Genomic DNA, 24,624 nt, shown 5'->3' with positions numbered 1-24,624 from the left:
GAAAGATTAAAAATGTGTGGATCCTAACTCGAGGACCTCGAGTAAGAGATTGTGTCATTGGTAAATAGATCTTTTGGCAGTGACCCAAAGCGTTTTATGGGCACAGCTTGTGATGTTGAATTGTGACAGTCCCCATTTGCATTGCTTATTACAGGTCAATGATGGAGATTATTGTATTAAAACAAGACCCTGCCAGGCAAAAAAAAAAAAAAAAAAATAAGCAGGATGTAGATCACTAATGCAGTCAGTAAATAACCTGCATTTTCCCCAGTTATAGGCCACCTTTATTCCTTTCTTTCACTTATCTACCGTTTGACATACTAACCTTCCTTTTACAGCATTAAAGAGTCGGATGCCGTCTGCAGGTCCACAAACTTGTACAAAATCCTCTTTGGACATTTTTAATAAATCAGCACCTAAAGAAGTAAAACTACTATAGTCACATGGAAAAAAACATTTTTCAATTGCTCAAAACACAGAACTGAAATGACTTAGAAATGAAAGGTTAAAAACAGTTATTTATGGGAGTGATGTTTATATTAAACAAACTGGCTTAAATAAACTTAGCCCTAGTTGAAGCTCGGTGCAAGCCTGCTTAAAGTGACAGCCTGAATAATTAATATGTTTTATCAAGTATCTGCAAACCCCAATGTTATTTGCTTTTGTATTGCATGTTAAATATAACAATGAGGAATAGTGGAACTCTTGTGCACATAAGCAGTAATTCCATAATTAAAGCAATTTTGTTTTATCTGACAGGTGCACCTTTTCTTGTGCAGAAAATTAAGGGATGCCCTGTATCTTACACTTCCTGTGTCAAATGCAGGGCTGTGAAACACACTTTAAGTTCTCTTTCTGGCATGTCCGTATAAGGAGGATCAGAGGCCTGCAGACCACAAAACTGCTAAATTCTTGCCTGCTCTCTGTAGTATTAGAGGTCAAGTTTGAATTTATCCTTTAGATTTCCTCAAATCAGATTTTAGGGAACTCTGTGGATTGAGCCAAAGAACATAATTTTTTACATATGTACCTTTGCAATATGTATTTATGCTCAGAATACCATATGCCGAAAGAACTACAAGTCCCAGCAAGCAACTGGCATGACGCTATCTAATCTTAATAAAGAACTATGTATATAAAGGTGTGGGTTCTAAATCAAGTTCAGCGCTTTTGTTCCACCCGTTTATCCAAATGTTGTGTAACAAATGTCCTCTCAACTGTGCCAGCAATGTTCTGCCAAGGACACTCCTCATAGCTGACAGGCTAATAAGAAGCAGCTCCAGGGAAGGAGACATTTTCATAGCAACACGAAAGACTCTGTAAACACAGTAATCCTTCATAGATACTGGGGATGATCCAAAAAACACCTTCCATGAAACTCTGTTCGATCCTGTACAAGGGCACAGTGTCCACTGACCCATTCCCAGTAAACAAGAGACACGCAAATAATTTATTTAGAAAAAGTCAGATTTTTTGTGTTTTCCTGATAAAGGTCTTTAAAGAGCCAATTTGATTTTTTCTTTAAAAAGGCCAGAAAGATTGAAAGCTTTGTTGCATTTTATTTTTTTGCGGATGCAAAAGGTACCAAAGCACAAAAAAGTTGCATTTAACCCAGGAACATTTAAGGTAATGCAGCTTTACTGGTTTTAAGGTTTTTAACCTAGTATTCCACTAACCTTTTTTAATAGTGAAAACACTTGCTCACAGGACTGCATCAATGGAGTTGCAGACTTTCACAGTAAGGACTAAAGGGGTATTTGAGATGATCTATATAGTTCTCAAAGGAGAACTGGCCAGGGCTAACCCTGCAGAGTTTTTAGCAAGTTGGGATCTCCATTGATTTCCAGCAGATATTTTTGAAGTAACATACAAGTGTGTGTTTTACATGCACACACAATTGAAAAAAATAAATAAATGGGATAGCAGACCAAAAACAGCCAACAGAAATTAAGTGATAAGGTTAACATGGAATTCTAAGCTTCCTTACCAAATTTAGGACATTTTAGACAAATATGTGCATTCACACAATGAATTGATATTAATATTTCCTTTGATACAATGTATTTTTCTTTATTCCTTTGGTTGCGTTTGGCATAAGCTTTCTTTGCCTCTCATTAAAAGTTTTATTAAGTAATATGACTATATTCCCTATTCTGAATAAAGGATGCCTAGAAAAATGCCATATTCTCCCTACTTTTACCAATCAGTATAATGGCTCTGTTTGAGCCCAGAGTCCAAAACCCATGAATAATGTATACTAAACGAGTATAGTGCCTACTTGTGGCTGGCCCATGGTTATTCGTATGGCTTTTTACCAGGGTATTCACAAAACATGCAAACAAGAAAACAATGTAACATACCTGAGAAACTAGAGAGAAGTCTGCAATACTGAGGAAATCTATTGCGCTGCAGCCACTGTTGCACATCTTGTATGGATGCAGACGGCACAAGATACTGCACAAAAGGAAGAACTATAATTAGAAAGACCATACTACCTGGGACATTCACAGCCTCAAACTGGTTTATGTTCAAAAAAAGGATTACCTTTCCTTTCTCATCCTGATTCCATGCCTCATTCTGAAATCCAGATGGCTTCTATTGTGAAAAAAAATGACAAAATTATTGCAATCCTAGAATGGCTTTTGTGTTAAAATTAAATATCCTGAGAAGTGTAAACAGGTGTTCAAAAAGGATAAAAGACACACAGGGTACAATCCCACCTGTCAAGTAAGCACTTTTTTGCTCAAATGAGTGAAAGGTTCAACATTTCAAGCATACTTACTTCATTTCTAACAGAAGGTTCCACCTGAGGGGTTGGAGAACAGTTGCTGAGACAAGCAAGAAAAACAACAATTAGAAACAAGATCTAGACAGACTGACTAAAAGAATTAGTAGTGTAACATATCAGTGCTGTGCCGCTGTCCACAGGAGTGGTGCTGAACACCTGAAAGCTTAGTAAAACATTAAGTGCTGTAAAGATGCCACACCCAGGCCTTTGTTAAATGGTATAATACAAAGTATTGACCTTTACACTACAAAATACTAATAGGCAGCCCAGGATATTTTTACTGCAGCACCTCATCAGATAGAATATGGTCGCCTTTGTTTAGGGGAATACTGGCGTGCCTTTTGGTCATATTGCCCTGTAGATCACTTTGGTATTCCTTATCTGAAACACCAACAGTTACAGCTCACTAAACTGAGAACACCATCAAATAGTAGATGGGTATAGGAGTATAAAACACCACATGACCACTTATTGTGCACACCAGCTAAATATTTGTGATCTCAAAGGGCAAACTGGCACTAAAGAACCAATTTATCCTTTGCAGCTTTTAACTGGTTTTAAGGAGAAAAAACACAAACTAAGTTGGGGTCAATCAACTTGTTTCCCTTATAAATTCATCCAGTACTACTATAGCTTTTAAATCATGCAGATTCAATACTTGGGAAACAAGTTGAAAATTACCCCTATTTGATCTTTCAAGCAACAAAAGTACTAAGGAGGAAGAAATAGATTTCAGTTCATATTATATTGAAGTATGCCATTTATGGAATTTGACAGGCCTAAGTGTAATAAGATATGTATGTGAACTTGATTTTTTTTTTTTTTTTAATGCCCTTTTAGTTTCTCTTTAAAATCACTATATTCAGTGGTCTCTCTATAATTGTTTAGGGATATGGTGCCTTAATCACATCACATCACTATGTAATAGTCTAATATAAGCGTGATGGGACATCAACCACACCCAGACCGGCGATACAATCATACGATACAATTTTATTGCCCTTTACTTTACAAAATGCTATTAGCCAAGCAAGAACATTCTGTACAGAATTTTTTATTTGTATATTAACAGAAGGGATAACGGGGGGGGGGGGGCGGTGAAATCATGACTTGCAGATTTTACAAGTAAATGCGTCATTCTTCAAGTGGGAAAAAAATCAAGTTGAACAAGATTTCAGAAACATACCCATCTCCAATACCAAAACTGGGCGGAGAGCTGTTATAGCCAGGAGAAGATGATGAATTTGACTGATACGGCATATCTGGCCATGGAGAACACTGCAAGACATATTGTGGCCACAATTATCAATAATGTAAAAGATTTTAAAATCAAGACAGATAATCACAGGTCAGCAAATGTCCAGAAATTACAGCATATTTCAGGCATGTGTGCAGAGTTTCTAGAGAAAGTTTTAGAAGAATTTACACTGTATGCTTGACAACGAACACCAACATTTAACATGGTATCAGTTTCTCTTCCATCTACCTGATTCCATGGGCAATAGGATGGAAGGGATAAACAATATTCAGAGTAAAGCACACAAATGACCTGTGTCAGCATATTAAAGCCAGTGGAAATACTGATAATAGGCTCCTGTTTTATTTGAATATTGAATCCCCGTCACTTGTCCCTCACAACCAAATGACTAAGTGGCCAATAAGGTCTACTGGATACAATGAGAACACTAAACCCTTAGTGCAAGTGGAATCAAAAAGGTGCACAAAAAGCTGTGTTGTGTATAATAAAAATAACAGCTCACACAAGATAACACAAGGATAGACCCTAACCTCAATTGGTCAAGGGTGCAGTTTTTATTTATTTTTTTTTAGCAAACAGGTGAATATATTAAAAACAACCACTTTAAAATACAGCAATCTAGACTTTTGGAATGTTGTAATGATGTAATGCAGCCAGATCTTTAGGAATTCTTACCTCTGTCAGGATGGTGGTATCGTAGGATGGTTGGTATTTCTCTCTCTCCTGTATAGTTCTCTTCTCAATCTTTTCTCTGTCTGTCTTCTGTTTTCTATCTGCTCCTTTAGGCTGGACATATTTGCAAAGCAAAAAATTAGACCTTTGCAATTTACTTATCACGGTTACATATATTGAATATGTATAGGTTTTATGTTCATTCAGTTTTATATTTTGCCATGCTCTATTTGTTCCTGTTGAGGGAGCAGCCAACATGCTTTGGAAGCTCAGTAGTCCCCCTAAATCAGGGCTTATGGATAGAGAGAATATAGCCAAGGACTAGTAAATCTTTATCAATTGGGTTCAATCTGTATGCCTGACTGTCCTGGCATACACAGCAAACCCTCTCTATGTTAAAGGTTCTTACAGGTTCATGTGACATATCCATTTTCTTGTCTCAGCCATTACTAGCATCAATATTATGGGATCAGTGAGCTCCTGAAACACAATGATTCCTATTGTGGCAAATAATGAGGAACCAAACATATTAAACATCTACACTACTCTCTTTCTTCAAGCATTTCTTTACAATAAAATTACAGACCCTGGATGGTTTTGCTGATGGGTAAAGAACTGCCCTGAGAGATATTTAACAATCTGGGGTCCATAAGGATAAAGGAGGTGAATCTCTGCAGCTTTATTTCTAGCTGAACACGGGAACACCAATTAGACAGTAAGCAAGACAGAACCTCCCAAGTGTACAGCAAAATGACAATTCCTTAAGAGAAGAACAGATACCTTGAACACCTTGATCTGGCAGCTAGCCGAGTGCAAATGTTCTGTGTACTCTCCATTCTCACTTTGCTTAAATGTGTCAATTTGAATTCGGAAAGGAACGCCCTTCTCTCCACCATGCTTTCTGGGAGTAAATTCTGTGCTGATACAATGTACCTATACAAGTTACAAAAAAAAACAAAAAAAATGAGACAACGAAACAGTGCTTTATACTAATGTAAAGAATCAAATTACAATACCTAACTAAACAGCGGGTGATATATCAGTATGTACGTATATATTCACATGTGTATAAAGCAGCATGGTAATTAGCTAATGGTAGCTGGGAGCAGTTTTCAGTTGCGAGTCTGAAAGGGACCCTTAGGAATATGCAACCTATGCACTGAATTAGGCAATATTCTGATAGTTGCATGCTTTGCAGTCTGTACTTAATTAGAAACCATCTAATTTCTTTTCTTTAGGATATTATGCCTTAATGTACACTAAATCATTACCTTCACTGTGTTTAGGTATAAACTTTATAGCAAGATTAATTTAAACTAACTACATTTAGTTTAAATAAACTTTCCAAGATTTAGGCAGGACTGTTACTCATCAGTCCACGTAAGATATGAGTGGTTGTAAATCTAGGATTTTTTTTCCCCCAGCTATACACATTCTTTCTCAGTATGTGCAAGATTCCTTCAAACATTCTTTTTCCAATTAAAGACAGCCTTGCAGTACCTGAATAAAAGCAGATGTTCGTTTGGATGGATCCCACAGGAACTCTACAGTGTTTAGTTGTGTTGGGCTAGCACGGGGATCCAAAATACCAACCGACAAGGGAATATCTGTAAAAGATCAAACCAAGTTTTCATGTCAAATAGACTTTTTTTCAGGTCTCAAGATGTAGAAAAAAAATGTAATGGAGTTCTCTGACTCAAAAGCAGAACAGAACAACAAAAAGAGAAGAACAAAAAAAAAAACAGAAAAGGTTGGGGACCATTTTTAAACTGGTTCGAAACCAGCTTTCATTTCAGATGTGCTACACTGGTAGTTTTCGAAGACTTTCTATTTATAAAAATGATCTGAGGGAGGTTAGTAATTTTTCTAGAAATAAAAAAATAAATAAATAAATAAATAAATAAATAAATAAAAAAAAAACTTTGAAGCTAAATAAATGATTAAAATGCACTAATGAAATGAAGATATTGTAGCCCTTAATTAATCCAAAGCAGTGTTTCAACCTTTCAGGGGTTTGTGCTATGATTACTTTATCCACAGCTCACAGTACATTAGCCTGGTGGCTTGGTGGTCAGTAGTAAGGATGTCTTCTGCATTGCTTGGCACTGGGAAGAATGTCACCCTTATAGATAGGTTAGTTTAATAGCCAAAAAGATTGTTGGTACCTAAGAGGAACCCCTAGCAACCTTCAAGGAACCCCTAGCAACCTCTGGAGCAACCCCAGGGTTCCATGGAACCCTTGGTTGAGAAACCCTGATCCAAAAAATATAAATTTCTGTCGATTCAACCCTGTAATTTACACAGTAGTCCTACAACAGTAGAAAATACCCGATCTTCCTCTTTTTCTTACAGATTCCCTTCTTCCAAGTCAATTTCCATATGTCTAGTTAAAGTACCAGGGTTGGATGAAGTTAACCTGAAGACCATCTGTGCCAGACACACACTAACCTATGTCAAGGATGCGATCCCCTGGTCGGCTCCACCGCCAACCTTCCAGCTGCTGATGTTCTGTATACTGCAAGCGCCGGTCATGGAAGACCACCCTTAAAATGCTCTGCAGGAAGTGATGACAGATTAGTAAACCTTACTTCACACATTGATATTTCACATAAGAAAAAGATCAACATGTCCATGAAAGTACCTTGAGATATTTGGCATTCAGGTCTTGGTACTCTCCCAATTTTCTGTTGTCAAGAAGACGGATTTCATAAGACTGGCCTGTAATAAAGGAGGGAGAATAAAAAAAAATTCTGGTTCAGCCACCATTAAAATGCAGTTAATGATGCATATCTTTATTTTCTAGGTCACATTCCCTGAAAAGTCACAGCTGCTTAGAGAATAGAGAAATGTTACAGACTGCTAATTGGCAAGATATAATAAACATCTAAAAACACAATTTTAGTTAAAAGATTCAACATACGCAGAACACGCTCTTAGATGCAGCAACCACGCAGGCAAGATCATATCACCCGGTACCTCACACGCACGATAACCTCACATCACACACGCTGGCAAATTCACTAACCGCTCCACAATTATTCTCTGCAGGCATCTCCTTATGGAAAACTAGTTCTGTTCTTGGTCGCACATCACTTCCACCCCTACAATCACCAGAAGACCACACAGCAAAAGATAGCAAAAGTATAACTCAACAGAACCAGACACTTCATTACAAGCTAGCAAAGAGAAAGAAAAAAATATATATGATAGGTTACATTACCCTGTATCACATCACCTTGACATGAAGATAATACAAGCTCAAAGTAAAAAAAAAAAAAAAATGCAACTTACCTAAATTTTTTTTTATTTTTATGGATAAACTTTTACCACTTCAGAATGTGCAAATTTAAGGCCAACAAGAATGTTTTAAGGACAGCCTATCTGCTGCAAAAACATATGAATTATGTATTTAAGTTCCAAAAGATTAGTCCAGAAATGCACAAACTCTAGTAAAGCACAATACCTTTGTGGTAAATATATATATCTACAAAGCTGTTGGGCTTGTGAACCAATTCTGTACCTCATTTTTGGATCACCACAAGATTTCTCCCACCTTTGTGCCAATTACCATCAACTTCTTTCTGCACAGCAGCTTAGAGAGAAGCCACTGCTGGCCCAAAATCAACCCTCCATAGGCAGAGCTTGGCTGAACTCAAACAATGTTTAAAGGGATATATAACTGAAAGATTATATTATATTATATTATATATATATATATATATGCCAGAGGTTTTTTGTGTGGTTTCTTTTTTTTTCTAAAGACAAAAAATGCTGGCAGGCAAAAAGAACAAACATCAACTATCCACGGTATGGGAAACACTGCTCTAAGCAACAAAAGCAGCACTACTCTAAATTGTTCAAGTTTACATCTAATCAGAACATTATCAGCAGAGTTCTGGGAATTTACAGGCCTTGAATGTGTCTTAATTTTCATGCAGAGACAAACACGGCCTCGGGAGCAAAGTGTTCCAGGTAGCAGGCTATTACACCCATCAGTGACAAAGTGGTTGCCCATCAAGAGCACTGTGCCTAGTAATTAAGCTGGTACTGTGTAATTACTTTGCTTTCAGATGACAGTGAGCCAACTGTTGTAATAAATTTGTGGGAAAGCAAAAAAAAAAAATGGCAACATTGCACCTGTTCAATTAGGTTCCTCTGAAGCCTGAAGTCTATACAAGTTTTCCATAAGACTGTATCTAGAATTCCTAGTAATGGACCACAGATCTAGAGAGGGTTCAAGCCACCATTCAGTCTACATTTACACTTGGCATTGTACAAACAAGAGCCATCATAAATTTACTGCAACCTAAAAAGAAAGTTGCAATTATAGGTTTACTTATATCAGTGGTTGCTGACACGACTTTCTAACCAAAAACTGTACTAGAAATGAGGAACATCTTCCTGAAGTGGTTACTCAAAGCTAAATGGCAATGCTACCAATTACCACTTGGGTGCTGATTAGCCAACTGTAATTGCCGCCAACCTTCTAAATGACTCATTGCCAAGGGTTTGCTCAAAGGCAGAACCTGAACTGGCAACCTTTTCTAAAGTGATAGGAGCGTTCATCCACCCACTGGATGAATCAGAAAGTTTACCGGTCAACAGTTTCAGGTATTCCTGGGAAGACAGGCAGAGGTCTCAAAGCCTACTGATCTTGGTCAGACAACCACCCATCTGTACACCCAAATAAAATTATTACTGCAAGGACACAGGATTGTAACAATGAAAGGGTTTTGGAATTCTTCACTAAACTGGTGGGTGACACAATGGTATCCATGAATACTTTTGCTACCGGAAAGACAGCAGCCTAAAACTGGCAATAATGTAGACTGACTGATAATGTTGCATTATTAAAATTAAAGCAGCTTTTTTTTAATCTGGGTCTAGATGATTGTGACTGCTGCTAACTATAATGGACAGGTCAGAAAATTTTAACATCACAAATATTTTCTTAGTATCAAAAGGCTTCGCTTTGCTAATTATTAAGATGAAAGAACTAAAATGTGAGGGCAGCACAGTGGATCAGTGGTCATCACTTTGCAGTACTAGGTCCCAGGTTCGCTATCTGCATGGAGTTTGTGTGGGTTTCCTCCCACATTCCAAAAGCATGCAATTAGGTTAATTAGCTTCCCCACAAAATGGTCTTTATATAGACTTTATTAGACTGTATTATTGATATATGGCTATGGTAGGGACTTTAGACTGTGATCCCCTTTGCTAGTGACATGACTATGGAGTTTGTAAAGCTCTGCATAATATGTTGGCACTATATAAATACTGTGTAATATTATTAATGTAGGTTTGTAGAGAAAAATGTTTACAGAAAAGCCCAGAATAACCACTGGTAATAAAAGTCGGTCACAGGTACAACAATCAGATATACACACATGCAGGCAAGATTGGTAAAAATGCACACAACACAGCAAACACCGTAAACAATGGACAACTAGTCTCAGAAGCACTCTGTACGCCAGGGGTGGACAAATTCAGCCTCAGGTGCACACAAATGACAAGGCCAGGCACTGTATCAAATTTTATAAGTGTTCTTGATATTTGTCAGACTAGTTTCTAGGACCAAACATTTAACGCCACATATAGATACTCACTCTAAATCTATAGCTGGTTCAAAGTCATACACCAGACTCTCAGCACCAATCAACCTTCACCAATGTTTAAGGCTAACTCCAAAAAATGTTGGATTTAGTAGAATAAAGTTCTAACAATGGTTTTAAGTTCAGTCAGTCTTAAAGTACATTCTGACTGACCTTTTGTGTGTTTGCTAGAGGCCTGTTCATTTAAAGTTTATCAATGTTTGGAAATGCATACAAAGGGCAACTTTAAGGCTGCGTACACAGACTTTTGTCATTGGAAAGGTTCTTTCACAATCGTTTCCCAGGACAAAAGACTGAAAGATGCATGAACGAGCGATGTACATACAGTGCCGTTCTGCTCTATGGAGAGGGGAGGTGGAAGAACAACGGAGCAGCACTCCACTGAGCTTTCCCCTTCACTTGTATTGCAGTCATTTATGGATCCGCCAGGATGGATCCATGAACAACGCCGGATGAGTACTGTACACACGTCGGATACTAGCCCTGAGAAAATAATTGGATGAGAATCATCTGACATGTGTACACAGCCTAAGTGAAGTTGTCCTTTAAGTATTTTTAATTTGGTTGAAAATGGCAGAGTGTAAACATATAAACACGATAGCAACATTCAGTACCTATCAATCATAATAGCAACAATCACATACAATCACACAATGACTATAATAACCCAGCCACACAAAACACATTAAATAAAAATAATAAAATGTTACAGAGTTTTGTTTCATTTGGGGGTCAAATTGCTTTGGAACCCTAGAAACTTGGACAAAAAGTATCCTCCTCCTGATCATTCCACAATGCAAAAGGTAGAGGGAGAAAAGTGAAATAGATACCTGTGAGAAGGGAGTAATTTTAGCATCACCTCCATATGATGTACATCAGGATTTTCTCTACCCACCCACCTACAAAAGGTAGTAGGATGCAGGTTTCTGAGAATCACTCAAGCAGGCCAATTCTTTGCCCAGAACAAGCTTTTCTCCACAGGGAAACAGGTGAAAGAAAACAGGTCAGAACTGGGAAAACAAAACACTCCCTCAGATTTGCAGACACAACTACACAAAAATCATACTGACGAGAGTGGACGATGGAGATGTGTCCTGTGGAAAGATGGCCGGGTGAGATAAAACATTACACTGTATCCCCAGAAATGACTGATTTAGTAGAAAAGACGTACCACACATATGGATATATTTTTTATTTTTTAGACCGTCTGTCAACATGACTGTTTCTTCAGAGTCCTTGAAGTTTCTGAACTAGACACAGAAGAACCCTTTCTCTTACCCAAAAAAAAAAAAAGGCACATATAACCCATATTTAAAGGACGGCCACAGAAAACACAGATCTCTTGTCTGGGGTGATGATGACATTTACCTCTCCAAGCATCTATTTCATAGATCTGTATCTTCAAAGTTCTGGTTTGTTTTGCATGTGCCACCTCCCAGCTGCTTCACACAAGTTAGACCAAAACCCTTGGAAAAACCTGGGGTAAAACCAAGTGGACGGGGAAGCAAAGGAGGCACTTGGAAGATGTAGATGACTGACAGGAGCCAGGAGGCAAATTGAATATTGTTTTATTTATACCCATCTATGGCTCATATAGGGATCACTGGTTTCCAGACTAGTCAGTCAATGTGTCCCATCACCAACACACAGTGGTGCAGTAATAGTAGGGTAAGTAAGTAAAGAAGAGTTCTTGGGATAACCCTGAAGAAACTAGACATGGTTTAGTTCAACCGTAATTAAACAAGTGTGATCCACAAAAGACCTCCAGCTGCTGTGTTAAACTTAGACATATAGTCCCCCAACAGCTGGAGCCCCTTCAAGGTCATATGGCGGTCTCTGGCAGTCATTGCTGGGGATAGGAGTAGCAAAAGAATCTAAAACTTCAGTAAGCTAACAGCAGGAACATCAGGCAACATATATTAAAACTTCTGAAAGAAAGTCTGTTGACCTCCACAAGGAGCTGAGGTCGCCACAATATTCATACTTGTTTTACAAAACCAATTCTACCTATTAAGATCATTGACTTTCTTTCAGACACTTTAAATAGGACCCTTAAATAACTAATAAATCTACATATTGACAAAACAAGCTATGAGCAAAATGGTGATAAAAGATTGATTTCTTTGCTACATACTTACAGCTTCCTTACAATTTATCACCAATTTGTACATGCTATGTCAGCATTCCTGCAAGAAAAGTACTCTGTTGGGTTTGTTTATAAAGCAGTGAATCTGACATTCGCTGAAACATTCCTAGGTCCATGTGTTTCAATGGAAATATTAGATTCTCCACCAGAAATGTTTCAGTGACTGTCAGATTGGCTGCTTTATAAACAGACCCCTATGTCATACCAACACCTTGTTCTAACAAGTCTCCTAATATTTTTCAGTTGTTCAAAGGCTTACTGCACACAAGCAGTCATAATAAAAAAAAACCCTTGGATTCAAGGTTGTTTTTTTAATCTCTAGATGACAACTGGCTAATTTTCAGTAAAGGGAGCTAAAAAAAAAAAAAAGCTAAAAAAATTTTTAAAGGAAGGAACAGCTAGTACTGGCAGGTCAGACAAGGTACAGCAGTAGAGAATTTAAAAGTATTACTGGAAGTATATAATGGGGGCTTTATGCCATTCTAAGAACTGTTTTTGGAAAAAGTTGTCCTATAGTGAAATTAGTCAAGAGTAAACCAAACCAAAAGCAGGAAATGACAGGCCATTATGTGATCATGCAATCAGATATCAGTAACAGGGGTCTGCTGCCAGATTATGGGTAAAGGGCATATATTGCAGTACCAGGTCTTTATTCAAAACAGTTTTGTGGCATTGGAGACCTAGATTGCATCAAGACAAAGACTGGCAAGCCCTATTGGGGTTATGTTAGCAAGATGGGAATGCCCACACTTACTGGTTAGTAACAGAACACTCAGCACAGGATGCAAGTACAAAATGGGTAGCAAGGTTAGAAAGATGAGAATTTAATTCTGATTTGAGCACTGGCACTAAATCAGCCAATCTTTGCAAATCACAGATTTCAGTTTAAAAGGCCAAAAGTGCTGATAATCGCAAGAATACCTTTAGGTATCTCCAGAATAAGTTAAACTTTCCAACTCTTCAGATCCACAGGTTTTACAGGGAGGTGTTATTTTGCTAGCCAGTAAAAGGAGTTGCTTCTGATACACAATTCTAATCAAATGATGAGTATCTGAAACAGACTTCTCCCAGTATATTGCACAATAGGTCACCTCCATGTTAAAACCCACAGGTGTCAAAAGAAACTTTTGGTTTATTTTGGAGAACTAAGATATAAACAAGGAATTATAGTTAAAAAAAAAAAAAAAAAAAAAAAAAAATGTATGGTGACATCTACCTAAGTGCCAGTCAAATTGTCATTTTAGAACACAAAGTTTATGCGTGAGCCTGCATTGTGTACAATAATTAACATGTGTACTCTGGACTGCTTTAGTGTATCATTATTGTACAAGGACATTAGAGAGTCCAGGTATAGTTTAGTCCTGCATTGGGGAGCATGTATTGGCATTGGTTAGTATCTAACACAAAATATTGTAATAATAAGTAATATACAGTGACGCATGGCGACAACTGAAATCATAGGGGTATATTTAACCCATTTCAGCATATCTTAACAGGTCAAACAAAAATAAGCAATGTTATGTACAGAGGAGACCAGCCTGAGGTTACACTGAAGAAGTAGGAAGGCTTGTGTTGATTTGTTTCCGATGTGCTCCAGCATGCTGCACCTCCATGTGATTGGTCTTTTTCCAGCTAGCAAGTGCCTATAACTCAAACACTTAAAATTCAGACAAGCAAGATAAAAAAATAGGACAGGTTAACATAATGAAATATTTAACTATCACAGTCCACAGGATGACAATCGACACATACAACATCACACCATACCATACCTTGGTTGAGATATGTCAGAGTCTCTTCATGAAGTTTAACAGCAGGAGATGTAGCTGTGCACAGGACATACTGGAATGGGGGCAACTTTGCATCTATGTCTGGCGAGATATGAGGTTCTTCTTGCTTAAAAATTGGTAGAGCAAGGACGTCACTAAAAAGCGAAACAAAAAAGTTAATACGCAGTTCTTCTGCACTCACAGATGGAAAATAGAACATGACAAACAAGTAAATTCATTACATCCCTGCAATAAAAAACCCAGAGTGACAAGGCCAAGTTAGTTGTTTATTACCTAGAGGTATACTCATTGATGGGGGGGGGAAAAAAAAAAAAACAGTAGAGTCATTTGTATGTTTTTCCAATGGGGTCCACAAAGCACTATTATGCACTGGCACTATATGAATGAGCTTAAAAAAAGAAAAATGTGCCCAGACTTTAGTATTGCTCTTTTCTTCATTAAATTAAATACACAAATAAATGCACACACACACACACACACACACACACACACACACACAGGCAGGCGGTGTCCACTGTACTGTGACCCAGCTTTTCAGTAACCACCCAAAAATATGCGGTTAGTGGTTACTAAAAAGTGCAGGGTGGTGTGCCCTGCTAAAAGGGGCTGGGGGAAGTGGCAGGGTATTGGTAAACTGGAATATTTTTGTGTATGATGTGGGGTTCAAAGTCAAATATAGAAACTAGGAAGACTATACTTTTTAAAGAGTCATTGTGATGATTACACAAAATACATTTTAAACCCTCATTTTTATTTGCTTGCTGATGCATATCACAACAGGCATTTTAATATTTTATTAAATAGTATTTAAACATCACCAACATACTATGCAGTGCTGTACATTAAGGAGGAGAGGATGCTGCCCCAAAGAGCTTACAATCATATTTAGTGCCCAATAATTATTTGTATAGGTGTCAAGTAGTATTGTAGTAGGGTCACTGCAAACATAATCCTTACCAAAAGATTAACAGAATATTGTAAAAAAACAAAAAACTAAACTTTTAATCGATCCTAAAAATTGGTCTGGAGTATTCACAAAGGTTATCAAAAACTGTGGAGAAAAATAATGGACAAAAATTTCAATGGTTTGGGAAGATTATTCCTGCAAAAAATAATTTCTAAGAGTGAACATTCTTGGCCCACCTCTTGAGAAGTTTTTTTGGCGTTCAGCAAACAAACGTCACTACAGACCGGGCTCAACCAAATTTCATTTTGCTGCTATGGGGATGAAGAATTTTGCTCAGCAGGAAATGTCCAAGCACAACTGTTAATCCACTTTACTATGTCTATGGTGTGCTATAGGGAACAGTTACAAAATTAATCTCCCAGCTGGATCCCAATCTTTTTAAAAATCCATATTTAGAAAAGGGAGGGGGGAGTCTGAATTGCCAAGGCCAGCCTTGCTTGCAGAAAGTTGACTTTCTGCATAGCTGGTGTAATCCAGAACATTGTGAAGATTGATGTTGGCTGGCCATGTGCAAATTAAACACGTTTAACAAAATGTGACTACTTCTGTCAGGATAAATCTGGTTCAAACAAGAGCTAAGAGTGGAACACGAATTACCCAGAATTCATCACGGGCAATGCACTCCCTGACTCTGATGTAATAACCAATATTTCATCTGATAAGCAGCTACGTGATTTGGTTTAAGCCATCAACATTTAAATAACATTTCTCTATTAACATATTAAAAAGATATTTTTAAAATCCGAGCTCTTTTTTCTAGAATTGAGACACGCAAATAGGAAACGCAAGAAAAATGCACCAGAAGAATGGGATACAAAGTTGAAAGGACGTGGAATTGGGCTTCATCGTCCAGGAAGAAGCAAGTGTCACCTTTTTTAGTTCTCCTTTACAAAAAAATGCCTGAAATCTGCAGAATTTTAATAAAATGGCAATTTAAATACTTTTAGCTCACTGCAAAACTATCATTTCAAACTGGACTTTCTCCACCATACCACACAATTCACAAAATTGTTCACACCTTTTCAGATTTTAAACAGTAAATCTACAAAAGGCAAGATGCATCAGACTTATACACATTCCAAAAAAAATTCACAGGTTGCAATAGTCTGTAGTAGCAATTTGCTGCATCAATAAAATACACAAACAATCAAAAATGTACCTTAATGCCCGTGTTAAGATCTTATGACTTGCGGACGTTAAACCAGATACAAAAAAATGTATTGAATTCTAGTAAAGGCTTTTGTAAATGTTATGCAGAATTTTCACCAATGAAAGTAGTGAAAAATGACCAAGTATCGCTAATGGATGATGGAATATGGAGATCCACTTTATCGATGCAAGTTAGATCTGCGTTCTAGAACTCAATATTTTGAGCTATTGCATGGAACCAGCAATGTTCTTTCACATCTGCAGTCTCCAATAAATACCGCCTGTATTAATAAAATACCAGATTCATTTAGTGTGCAGCCAATTGCTCTAGTCAAATCACAAGTTGTATATCAATATGACAGGCGACCTATAATTATCCAACTTGCCTGCTATACATATACCAAGTCATGCCTAAAATGCACCTTCCTGCTCCTTTGCTATCCAGAAGATACAGTGCCCATCTGTTTTTTTGTGACAACCACTCCAAGCCTTTGGAATCACAGCTAGTAGGACTTGAAGTTATAATAGACAGTCTGCTAAAAAAAAAAAAAAAAAAAAAAAGTAAACTAGATTCAAGAGGATAATTAGAGTTAGGGCTAGGTTGGCATCCCAGGGGTTCTATTCTAAAGCAAGACGTAACTTTAAAATGTACACAGTGCCTACAGATCTGGGGCAGCAATGCAGGAATTCCTGAATCTAGGAATGCGAGGGATCAATAAAATATGATATCAGATTTTCTTTCTTGCGATAACAGTATTTAGGACATGTAAAAAGCTATGAAGCTTTGCCGTGGGGACACAGACAGCAAAAAGACAGAGTGCTTTAAGACACCCAAGTAAAGATCTTTTCACAGTCAGTATTTTATGTACACATTACACTAATATGTATAGGTTTGTAACAATGGATATTTAAGGTGAAGAGCAAGCTTGATTTTTTTAGTTTTGGAAAGAGCAGCTAAGGTTTAAGACCCATGTGACATTTTTACTGCTTTCCAGGTCTTTGCAAGATATTACTTGCTGTCCTGCTGGCAATATCTCTTTGGATAGAAGTGGGGGGATTCAACAGCAACACCAATACATATTACATAGTTACGTTGAAAAAAAATACACAAGTCTATCAGGTTCAACCACAAGAAAAATAAACATATGCCAGATAAAACCCTATGACATAGCTGATCTTTCTTGATTCTTGAAGCAATGGGATGTTCCCTGGATCAACAGTCTGTTATCTTTACTTTAAAGCTTTATTCACCAGTTATATTCTGTGCTTCTAGAATCCATCCAGCTTTTTCTTAAAAAATACTATAGATTTTGCTGAAACTTTCTGAGGGAGCCGATTCTGACACAGATTGCGCTCTTGTCCTTTGTATTGATCTCAAAGTGAATAATGAGAAAGTTCTCTATAGGGACCTTTTATATATTTATACAGGGTGATCATATCCCCCTTATACTGCTCCTCTCTCCAATTTCACAATGTCCTTTTTGTTGTGCTGAAAACTGGACTGCATATTCCAGATGAGGTCTACCTAATGCTTTTCCAATCACAGAGTAGAACTCAGATTTTCATCTTTATTCACACAATTTGAAGTGATAGCACAGTTGTCGAAAGGAGTTAATCGAAGACAACAAAGAAAGGTTGCAATAAATGCAATGCAGTGAGTACAGAAAGGCAGACTGAAGAAAAGTAATATGGTTCATACTGAATAAATGATGCAAGAGATGGGCTTGGGATTTGCAGATAAATAAACATTTCATTTATTAAAACCAAGCATATTTAAAATGAAGGAGGAGTAGGCACATGTTTAAAATGAAGGTGGGGTAGCAGAATGTAACACTCGACCAAACACAGGCGGTAAAAACTGCCTATTATCATTGTTTTCAATGTGCTCTTAGCCTGTGGAGCAAAGTTGGCACCAAATATTTAATTTTCTATCAGGGTGTCAGAACTTTTACAAACTTATTGGAGTTGTGGATTCGTCTTTAATGTGATGCAACTTGGTATGTGGACGGTCTTGGATGACCTTACCGGAGAGGTTTTGGTTGACTAGGGACAAACAAACCATCCACTGAAAGCTCTTTAATAAGCCTAACACAGCTGTAATAAATGTTGCTTTGTTGGAAGAAGCAGCTAACGAGCATGTCAGAGCTGCAGCAATCTATGCATGACACGGTTATGAAACAGATCAGCTTCAGCAAAAGCCAGAATCCTATCTCCAGGACACAGGAGGTGAAGAGAGGTCAACCTACATTTTGGGTCGTGCCAAATGAGGACACAGACATGTGAAGCACATGAACCTGGCATCCCTCCCTTGTCACATAGAGGGCGGAAAGCGAAAATAGACCTGGCAACGGGCACGGAAAACTCTGGCTTTAGTTCATCAGGCACTTATTGTACCAGAATTAAGAGAAAAAAAGCGTTCAGCATTCCCAGCCAAACGCTTACATTGTATTAGACAGGCAAAACTTTTCTTCAGCAAGTCAGCAAAATGCAGAGCGGAGCTCTGAAAGTGGAGAGATTGTTTTTTGAAGAAAGATATCTTGAAACTTAAGTCTTTTGTTTTGGATAGAGTACAGAGATTTTTTTTTCCAATTTGCTCTGTAATAGTAAATCTCTATGAAAAAGAAAGAAACGTTTCAACACAAACAAATCGGATTTTTTCAATATTTAAAAACAAACATTTTTCCTTTTTTAGACTTGATGTCAATAGATCTGTGGCAAAGGAAAAAACTCCCCAATGTTTGCACAAAACTGATTAATTTTCTAACTCTTCCCCATTCTAACCCCCCAATAAAGTTTATACAATGACAAATTGAGAAGCCAATAATCCTGCACAACAGGGAAACTGAGCAGCAGTGGTTCAGTGGTTAGCACTTTGGCCTTTACTGTGTCCTAGGTTTGAATCTTGGAGAGGGCACTATCTGCATAGAATTTGCAGGTTCTCCCCATGTTTGGCTGGGTTTTCTTCCTGGTACTCCAGTTTCCTTCCACATCCCAAAAAACAAGCCGTTAATTGGCTTCCCCAAAATTGACCTTAGACTAATAATGACATGACTATGGTAGGAACATAAGATTGTTAGCACCTTTAAGGGACAGCTAGTGACATGACTATGGACTTTGTAAAGCGCTGCGTAATATGTTAGCGCTATATAATAAAAACTGCCAACGTTGACCTTATTGACCTTGAAACTCAGACTAACCTAAAAAAGTTCCAGACCTCCAGGTTTGTACCTTTGGTCTTATTCTGCTGGCTCCATTTGCCTTCCAGCTTCTACATCTGTGCAACACACTATACAGTCCCTACAAGCACTGAGAGATAGACACAGAAGAGGGAAAACAAAAAATATACAGTAGGATTTGCAGGTAGAACCTTGGATCAAACACCTCCTTTTCCTGAAATTGGAATTCAGGAAGTGTACAGAATATTTCTTTTACCCAAACTATAGACTTGCACGGCTTTGGGCACTTTTACATTTGCAAGATTCTACAACATCAGCAATATTTGTTTTTGCAAAGTTGACCTATTGATCCATGGAAGGGGAGATGAGAAGGTCACACCTGGCAATAATTTAATGGACAACATATTTGTTCAGATCGGTCAGAGTCCTTTTTCCTAAAAAGAGAAGCAGTAAGGACACCAATAACTTCGAAAAGAAGCACCATTCAATGATCTTAAAGGCAGGAATTTCCTGCTGGGCCACAAAATTTTCATCACCTATAGAAAAGATTCAGGAATACCAAATGAAAGCCAGGAACATGCTTGATTTCCAAGACTGTTCCACTTATTATAACAGTCTCTCTACTGAGAACTGCAAGGAATTGCCAAATTTTTGCAAGGGACAAGTATGTCTCAAGGTCAGGATTACACGCTCTTTAATAATAAGAGCTTGTTCACCAGAAAAAAAATCTAAGGTGGTGTCAAAGTGAAGGAAACTTAATGGACTAGAGGAAATTTCTTGCTTCAATAGATCTTTAGAACTGTTCACAGTTGCAGTACTTTGGTTATAAAAAAAAAAAAAAAATGTTCTGCATGCTGCATTGTGGGTGTGTTGATATTTTGACATTCAACTCAACATTAACACATCCGAGAGATATATATATTAAGCTCAAAGACTCCTTAAGGGACACAAGCACCCTAAATCAGGGTAAAATTTACCCCCTTCGCATTTGACCTTCCGCACCAGGCTGAGAGACCTCAAAGCGACAACATTGCGATCCCCGTGTTACTTTGATATTTATACAGACATCTGCCCCTGGTCAAATGTCACACAACTCCTCCAATGTTATTTAAAGACTTAATTACATTTACACAACATCAACAAGGTGCCCATAAGGATCATTTTGTACTAATAATCGTGAGGACCGATCAACAGAACTTCAGAGTAAACAGAAAACACAGGCTAAAAGTGTTGCAGCAAGGATGGTATAAACCTGAAAAAGGCACACAGGTCATGCATTAAGGTCAATCATGTAATGTTACACAGCAAAGTATATGAAGCGACAGACAAGTCAGCAATTATGGCTATTGCTAATGTCTGGCAGCTCATTTTCCGCATGATAACAACACAGACAGGACAAAGTCCAGCACCCAATAAATGTTTTTGTTTTTATTTTTTTTAAAGCCTAAAGCCTGCACTGTTTTATGAACCTGTAAGATTATCTTCATACCTTTGCAACATGTGCATGTGTGCATTGGGGTGCTATGAATGCTGATACTGCACTATAGAACATTACAACGCATGGATAAAATTGGTATTGCACTACAATGCGTAAACCTTGCATTGGCACTTCAATTTATCAACAAAAATGTGCAATTTATTTTTCTGCGGAATAGGCAAGCAAAATGCGTCACTGCATCTAGATTTATTTTCCAAACTTCGATATTAATATTAAGATACAAGACATCAGACTATAGCACAGCAGTGATTTTTGATAATCTGTGTCCATGGACATATTCCACTCCAATGCATTTCTGATCTCAGCAAAGCGATGCTCTCAGGTGTCTGACATCAGCCACGGCTGCACGTGCTAGAAGCCGGTGATGCCAGCTGACTGCCATGTCCCAGGAGCGCACCAGTAAAGTCTAAGGATTATTGAAGCAAAAGATACATTTGTTATTTATTCCTCAACAATCATAAAAGTCTATGAATAGATATAACAAATGACTGAATTAGTTCTCCTAAAATAACCACAAACGCACCATGCAGATTTGTTGCACTTGCACCCCCCATAGTATCGCCGCTGGGCGCAGTGGGGGACAAACACTTGTGCTCGTCTATTGGTGTAATTAGGTTCTACAATGCGTAGGAGGACAGAGGGGTGCAAAAGTGATTTTTTTTTTATCCCAACTTTATGTAAAAAATACAGCCCGCTTGGACCCTATTCACACCAAGGGGCCTTTCACAGACATGCACTGCTGAAGGTTATACATCGGTGCACATTCATGCCGCAAGTTACCATGCGATTGTGGACGGCAATGCGTAGAACATAAATGCATTATGGGGTAGATGGGAACTGACAAACCTAAATCAATGAATTTATAATACAGATGCTGAATTTATCTCGCATGTGATTGAGCTTCGTGATTATGCTTGGTGAAAGCTAGCCCCAGCGTTCATCATTTAGTAAGAGTGGGGAAGTCGTCATTTAGTGATGAGGAAGACGCAATGGGGACCCCTTCTGCTCACACATTTCTCTAGTCATTATTACCGATAGGTTTCTAGTGACAACTATGACGTATGTATTTGGGGCTTGCGCTTGAACTTTGCTTTTGCAATTATAACCTCTTGATCGCAGTTTGATACTAAAAATATTGCCCCCTCTTCCAAGACCCAATACACACCCATAGCCCATCCAAAGATATACATTGCCAGAGGAGATTCGTGCATACCCAGCTCATTACAGCAGTACAAAAAAAAAAAAAACCTAGATGGCATTATTCTGCAATAATTTTTGCCGGGCACCATTGGAGAAGAGACAATGGGGGGGCTAAAAAAGTAAATGACAGCAGGCCACACCATGCTGGGAAATACACTGAAGGAGCAAGGACCCCCTATGGATTTCTCGAGATTTTGTATTCTTTTACCAAAATATGTGAGAATGATGCCCAAATCTGGCTAAACAATCACATTGTAGCATCCAAATCGCTGCACCGTAAATATTTAGGGCTTCATTGCATTTTTAAAAATTTGCACGCCATGGTAAGGCCCCCATTATTAATAAAGTTTTGTGTACCCAGGAATAGACTACAAATGTAAACATTAAAGAAGGAAGAGCCCAGGTATAGGTGAGTGGGCAGGTAGGGGGGCACTTACCGTAGGTAGCCTCCGCTGGGGTGCTGGTTGTAGTGTTCTGGCTGGGTGTGCCAATAGAGCATTTTCAGCAGGCAGCACTGAGTGGGCTAAGGATCCAGGACCAGGGCACCAAACTCCACAGAGAGCCCCCTACACCACCACCCCCTCTCCTAGGCTAAGCCTATACTATGGAGATCCCTTTATACCTTGACCTGTCACCCCAGCACATAACCTCTGCCACCCCGACTACAGGGCTCTCCCAACGCCCAGCAACCCCTTAATGCCTACCAGCTGATGACAAGATGGCGCCCCCAGTCATACCCCCACCTATCACGTGATATTCAGCCCCCCAGGCGGATCCCTGTCACGTCACGTGATACGATCCCCTCTCCTGGGCCAGCTCACTCACTCCCTTGTACTACACACCTTCGCACACTCTCCGTATCAAGTAATGGCTTCGTCCGCAGCCTTCACAGTGTTATATAGACTTCCCGCCCACCGCACGCTGATTGGTCTGCTCCACACCACGGTCTTCCAGCCCCCCCCAACCCAAACAGGGGAGGGAATCCCGGGGGGCGGGGTTATAAAGTGCACGCCCCTGCACGAGCTTGAAGGGAAGAGCGCGAATTTACCTGTTACCCCTGCCCCCGCCCACACATAGAGAACCTGTCTGTCACTTACCTGTACAGTGTCAGGAGAACGTACCTGCCATTGGTTACTAGGAAGGTACTAGATTGTAAGCTCTTCGGGGCAGGGTCCTCTCCTCCTGTATCACTGTCTGTATTAGTCTGGCATTTGCAATCCCTATTTAATGTACAGCGCTGCGTAATATGTTGGCGCTATATAAATCCTGTTTATTAATAATAATAATAATAATAGGATTAGGGAAACATACCTGTGACTTACCTGAGGAGAACGTACCTGCCATTGGTTACTAGGATTAGGGAAACATACCTGTGACTTACCTGAGGAGAACGTACCTGCCATTGGTTACTAGGATTAGAGAAACATACCTTTGACTTACCTGGGGAGAACCTACCTGCCTCTCACGTTTAGCCTAGAAAAATCCTACCTGCCTTATTCTGAAGACCACTTAATACCTACCTACCTGACAGATGAAACAACAAACCTGCACTCATTTCTCTAAAGAGAAGACCCCAAAATACCTGTCTGAGGGAACCTACCTATCAAGAACTTACCTTTGACTTCCCTGCTTATGCCAGGAGAAACTGTCACCACTAAAAAGGTAACCTACCTGTAACCCCTCCATAGAACCAGATGGGGGGCACTTACCTGTATAGGTCCAATGTGAGACAAACCCACCTGTAATATCCTCCAAGGAGCCAGGGTATGATGAACCTACCTGCAATCTGCTCTGTAGTGCTAGTGTGAGGGGAACCTACCTGTTATCTCTTCTGTGGAGTCATTGGGCATGATTTATTAAAACTCCAAGAAGAGAGACTATCATAGGTGAACCGGGGTGATCCATCAAACCTGGAATGGATCTGGTCCAGGATTGAAAACATTTGCCAACTAAAAGCACATTTTTAAAATAAATCTATTCCAGGTTTGCTGGATCATCCAGGTTGTCCTATGATAGTCTATACTTTTAGAGCTTTAAAAAATGCCAGTGACCCAATGAGGAACCTACCTGGAATCTCCTCTAAGGGGAACCGAATCGTCCCCCATTGGGTCAGTGTGAGGGGAACCTACTTGTAAACTCTTCTATAGAGCCACTATTAAAGTAACCTACCTGTGTACTTCCCAACAAAGCAATTGTGAGAGGAACCTACCTGTAATCTCCTCTATAGATACAATGTAAGGGAACCTACCTGGAATCCCCTCGATAGATACAATGTGCGGGAACCTACCTGTAATCTCCTCTATAGATACAATGTAAGGGAACCTACCTGGAATCTTCTCTATAGATACAATGTAAGGGAACCTACCTG

The 24,624-nt window shown here is 38.8% G+C and overlaps 1 protein-coding gene across 1 annotated transcript in view; it reads right to left on the bottom strand.

Annotated features, from left to right (window-relative positions):
- TFCP2L1 (transcription factor CP2 like 1) overlaps positions 1-23,108 on the bottom strand; it is a 31,887-nt gene extending 8,779 nt beyond the window's left edge. Inside the window, exons 1-12 of the mRNA XM_072417920.1 lie at positions 22,694-23,108; positions 14,249-14,400; positions 7,360-7,436; positions 7,167-7,272; positions 6,219-6,325; positions 5,499-5,651; positions 4,722-4,832; positions 3,975-4,066; positions 2,783-2,828; positions 2,545-2,595; positions 2,361-2,454; positions 326-416 (exon numbers count right to left, since the gene is read on the bottom strand). Of these exons, the coding sequence (XP_072274021.1) occupies positions 326-416; positions 2,361-2,454; positions 2,545-2,595; positions 2,783-2,828; positions 3,975-4,066; positions 4,722-4,832; positions 5,499-5,651; positions 6,219-6,325; positions 7,167-7,272; positions 7,360-7,436; positions 14,249-14,400; positions 22,694-22,755 (1,142 nt within the window). The 5' untranslated portion in view covers positions 22,756-23,108. The remainder of the gene's footprint in view (positions 1-325; positions 417-2,360; positions 2,455-2,544; positions 2,596-2,782; positions 2,829-3,974; positions 4,067-4,721; positions 4,833-5,498; positions 5,652-6,218; positions 6,326-7,166; positions 7,273-7,359; positions 7,437-14,248; positions 14,401-22,693) is intronic.
- Between the last annotated feature and the right edge of the window lie 1,516 nt (positions 23,109-24,624).

This window comes from Pyxicephalus adspersus, chromosome 7, assembly GCF_032062135.1.
Source record: "Pyxicephalus adspersus chromosome 7, UCB_Pads_2.0, whole genome shotgun sequence".
Classification (NCBI taxonomy): Eukaryota; Metazoa; Chordata; class Amphibia; order Anura; family Pyxicephalidae; genus Pyxicephalus; species Pyxicephalus adspersus.
The sequence above is the reverse complement of the archived record's forward strand: the minus strand, read 5'-3'. Positions and strand labels throughout refer to the sequence as shown.